Raw genomic sequence first — 4,742 nt, 5'->3', positions numbered from 1 at the left:
GGAGAGAGGGGGTGGCGAAAATCTAGGGTAGAGACAGCCATGGGCGAGAGGAGGAAACGAGTTGCCCACGGGGGAGAGGAAGGGGCTGGCTGTTCAGGTTGGGGTATACCAGCAGCATTTGCAGGTAGTAACAACCCAACTCTAGGGGCTTTTAGGCATTAGGTGGGCACGGGTCTGAGGTGAAGCTGGTGGCGCAGCCATTTTCGAACTCCACCAAAATGAGCTAGGAGTTTAGGTGTTTGGGACAGCTTCACCAGATTCATCTGTGGATCAATGGAGTGAAGCTCTCACAAACAGTGTCCCCTAGCCAGTTTCCCCAAAATAAGCATAATCCAACATATAAAGTAAATTTGACTTTGTCCAAAAATATTCAATCCTAACCCAAACATGTTATTGTGTGACGAGCAGAAATAGTTAATTAAAAATGTACCAAATTCTGAATGAACAACAAGTGTAACTGAATATGCCAAGTAATTCAGAATTCATGGGGGAAACAGTTCAATTTAAATACTGTGTACCTGACAAACTTCATATTCAACATCCATACTTTCCCCTAGTTGTGTTAACGAGCTAGATACCGTTTCGATGGCAGGATTGTCGTTAGAGGGTGATATACCCAGCTGCTCAGCTGAAATGGCATCCAAATAGATAAAGGGAAAGGAGACTTACGTCAACTAAGCAAGATGAAATCCATATAAATAAAATTCGAATATAAACTATATACATACATATAAATAATATTCAAACATACTCCTCCTGTTCCTTTTTGTCCGCATTTTAGAATTGTCTCAAGTCAAACTTTGTAAAGTTTGACCAGCTAAATGCCAAATAAATATAATATGAAAATAATATTCTACAATGCATGTAATGATACTGACTTGGTATTAGAAACGTTGATATTTTTCTGTACAAACTTGATCAAACTTTACAAAGTTTGACTTCAGTCAAAGCTAATATGCAGAGTCAAAAGGACCGGAGGGAGTACTATATAAGGTGTTGACTTCAAAAAATGAGATTGTATTGTTTTGCTTGCAAACCTATTCTTCGCAAAATAATCATGGAGAGCGAAATGCATAAATAGAAGTTGCATGATGTTTTCAGATGTTCAAAATGGACACTGTTCGTGAAAACAATGGACGTTACCACTATGAACAGCACTCACACAGGCCAAACCAAAATAGTAATAAATTAATAATAAGCACAAGCACATTCATAAGTACAGATATTGCCAAACCTTGTATAGAATAATCACCAGGTAACTCGATATCATTGGGTGGTTCTTCATCCTCATCATAGTTCTCCTCATCAAACACTGAAACTTTACTGCAGACCAAAGCAAACATTGTGTTTGAGGATAAGTAATCTTTCTTCGATAGCAAATGGTCTTCCTCCGTGGCTGCTTCAACTTCAGGTCCATCATATTGTTCATCAATATCTTCATAGTCAATAGCATCTTCCGCTTTCTCATCATAGTCTACGGTACAGAAAAAAGATCAGGCATCAACTATTTCGTACAAATATATAATTCAAATGGGAAACATTGAATATCAAAGCTGTCAGAAACAGCAGAATAATGAATAGTTCACAAATTAGACTCGACAAAGACCCATTAGAACTTGCTCATGCTTATACAGAATTACAGATGTGCCACTTACCTTGCTCAGAAGGATCATCTGGAACTGAGGAAGACTTAGTTAGCTATAAGCAAACAACACAGTATTAATGCATTTGGAAAAGAAAAGATTAATCCCATTAACATTGTGATTATCATTGGATAACATACATCCATGTCTTTCAGTGATGGACCAAGCTTGTCTGCCAGCGCAAAAAGATGGTCCTTCGCATCCTGATAATTCAAGAAAAAGTAAGTCATAAGAAATGAAGCACAAGCATCATTACATTACAAAGACAACTAAATAAACTCTTGTTGTCAAAAGTTCAAGCAAAAAATCAAACAATGCAATGGAGGTAAGTCTATGCTGCAGAACTGACTGCTTTGGGTTAAAGAAGACCTACTGAGGAAAAGCCAAAAATGCTTGGATGGTTTTCCAATTACAAGAAAACAGTAGTATGGACAGCGGAACCATCAGTGGATTCTTTGAACTTTAATCGTCATTTTAATGGCAATCCTCCTATCCAGGTCCAAGCCACTTGTGTTATTTTTGAAATTTTCTGAACTTGACTCAATATTGAAAGTGTACCCAGTTATGTAGTGGCTGACTCCAAACAAGACGGAACTACTATTCCTACTTGTATTTCGCATTACCAATAATAGATACTGTATTTCAATTCACCAGGATAAAACAAGATTCTTGGACGTTGTAAAGTTAATCTTTCTAAACTGCTAATGTTAGCTGCTATCAGGTTACAGATCACTCTAAACTGCAAAATTATACAGGTAGCAGGCAAAATGATAATAAAGCACTTCTATCAAATAATGTTAAGGTGTATCGAACTGGGTATGAATCGGCACCATTAGGAAGAGATAACGATTCACGGAACCAGGGTGTTGAAAAAATTAACTTGCATTCGCATCATTCAGCAGGCACATGACAGTATTGCGCAACTAAACGAAATGTCTACATGTGTATCATCTGCTAGAGGCAGCCAGTTGAAACTGTAGAAGCACAAAAACATGAGATTCCACAGGAGAACATAGATTCGCCCTAACATGGTATTCACCTCGTCGAGGTAGTCAGCGTCCAGGCCACCCGCATCGTCGACGTTGCCGAACATAAACCCCAGGAGGCGATTCCCTCCGCCAGGCTCCTCGTAATCGTCTTCGTCGTCGTCATCTGGGAGGACACCAGAGATAAGCGAGATGGGGCGAATAAAAACCGGCTCGATGACCCATCGATCGCTCGGCCCTAGGGCGGGTGCGCGGCGGGCTCACCTGCGGCGCTTGTGGTCGCAACGTCGTCCTCGTCGCGCTCGCCGTCGCTCATGGCTTCCGCCTCGGATGCGCCGGCCACGGAGGCAGACGGGATCCGGGGAGGGGCGCCGCGGCGAGGAGGGGAGGCGAGGAGCGGCGGCGCGCAGAGAGGGAAGGGGGTGGGGACAAGTGAGGGCTGCGGTGCGGAGGCGGTGCGCGACGGGGTGCGGGAGCAACCGGGCCGGGCTGACACGAGCCTTGGCCCGTTACAATAGACATGGCTGCGCCGCCTGAAGCCAGCGCCAGACTGGGCCGGCCCAGTGCCACAGGCCTCAAAGCGCTCGCTTTTTTCACTGGTTCTCTTTTCGCATTTCTAGTTTCGTTCTTGAATTCGATCAGTACTATATATAAAACCTAAGTTTTTTTTTTTGAGAACTAGAGTAGGATCTACTCTACATGAGGTACATATTCAGAAACCATCAATGGTCCGAGTCCTTCCGGTACGTTGGCAAAGATCTCCTGATCGCCTGCAGTTCTTGTGGCCGCAGCAAGCCCGTGGGCTAGCTCATTGCAAGATCTTCCCACATGGTTAAAACTGTAGCTCGCAAACACGGATAGAGCTTGTTTAATATCCTTGATCAAAGCATAGCATTGGGACCGAGGCTGTCCCCGTACTGCTAGTTCTTTTATGATTGCATGGCAGTCCATCTCCAGTATTTTATTGATCAGGTTGAACTGGGGATAAAGGATTCGCAGTCCCCTACCTTACCATGCCGCCAAAAAATCTGATCGAAAACCTAGAAAACAGCAAGTATTCATCCACGTTTTCTTATGAAATGCCCCTTTCTTTTATTTTGAATATAATTCTACTTATATTTTTTCAACCTTTTTCAAAAAAAACTACTCCTGCTTTATTTGACCCAGTTTCGATGATCATAAAAAACAAATAAATCCAGAAAAAGAAAATATATTCCTACTTACTGAAAAATCTAATCCTACTTACTGAAAAAAATATTCCTACTTACCAAAAAACAAATAAATCCAAAAAAAGGAAGAAAACCATCCAAAAATAATGAAACAATGAAAACTAAGAAAGGCACAAAGAAAAATATAGAAACTCAAAAAAAGAAATAAAAGTAGAAGATAACGCAGAAAAGAAATGATAGCAAAAAAAGAAACAAAGAAACCGAAAATAAATTGTAGAGAAAAAGAAAGGAAAAACCAATGAAAATGGAGAGAAGAAACGAATAAAACCAATGAAAAGGTATAGAAAGGCAGAAAAACCAAAAATAACTGTGAAGAAACGAAAGAAAAAGAAAAGGAAAAGAAAAGAGGACCCAAAATCAGTACAATCCACAAAACAGATAGGTTCACTAAAAAAATGCAAGCGAGCGATCCCTCTTATCCTGAGGAGAATAAATGGCTCGGATCCTTCAAATATTCATAAACCACCTAGCGACGACTACATGCACTGAAGCAAGCCGAAGGCGCGCCGCCGTCATCGCCCCTCTCTCGCCGGAGCCGGGCACAACTTGTTGTAGTAGACAGTCGGGAAGTCGTCGTGCTAAGGTCCCATAGGACCAACGCCCCAGAACAACAACCGCCACCGATGAAGAGAATTTTAGATCGGAAGGATCCAACCTGAAGACACATGAACAAAGACAAACAAAGACTAGATCCGAGTGGATCCACCAAAGACAACCACCGACCAGATCTCGCGAGATCCGTCGGAGACACACCTCCACACGCCCTCCGACGATGCTAGACACACCATTGGGACAGGGGCCAGGCGGAGAGAACCTTATTCCATCTTCAAGAAGCCGTCGCCGTCTCGTCTTCTTGAGCAGGACACAAACCCTAAAAAAATTTG

The 4,742-nt window shown here is 42.1% G+C and overlaps 1 protein-coding gene across 2 annotated transcripts in view; it reads right to left on the bottom strand.

Moving 5' to 3' along the window:
- The window catches only part of LOC123164334 (transcription initiation factor TFIID subunit 1), a 14,116-nt gene extending 11,019 nt beyond the window's left edge, over positions 1-3,097 (bottom strand). For both annotated transcript variants that reach the window (XM_044581758.1, XM_044581759.1), the window contains exons 1-6: positions 2,894-3,097; positions 2,683-2,795; positions 1,784-1,846; positions 1,656-1,698; positions 1,235-1,474; positions 519-628 (exon numbers count right to left, since the gene is read on the bottom strand). In XM_044581758.1, the coding sequence (XP_044437693.1) occupies positions 519-628; positions 1,235-1,474; positions 1,656-1,698; positions 1,784-1,846; positions 2,683-2,795; positions 2,894-2,945 (621 nt within the window). In that variant the 5' untranslated portion in view covers positions 2,946-3,097. The remainder of the gene's footprint in view (positions 1-518; positions 629-1,234; positions 1,475-1,655; positions 1,699-1,783; positions 1,847-2,682; positions 2,796-2,893) is intronic.
- Positions 3,098-4,742: the final 1,645 nt, after the last annotated feature.

This window comes from Triticum aestivum, chromosome 7D, assembly GCF_018294505.1.
Source record: "Triticum aestivum cultivar Chinese Spring chromosome 7D, IWGSC CS RefSeq v2.1, whole genome shotgun sequence".
In the NCBI taxonomy this organism is placed as follows: Eukaryota; Viridiplantae; Streptophyta; class Magnoliopsida; order Poales; family Poaceae; genus Triticum; species Triticum aestivum.
Note: the sequence above shows the minus strand (reverse complement) of the source record. Positions and strands in the feature narration are given on the sequence as shown.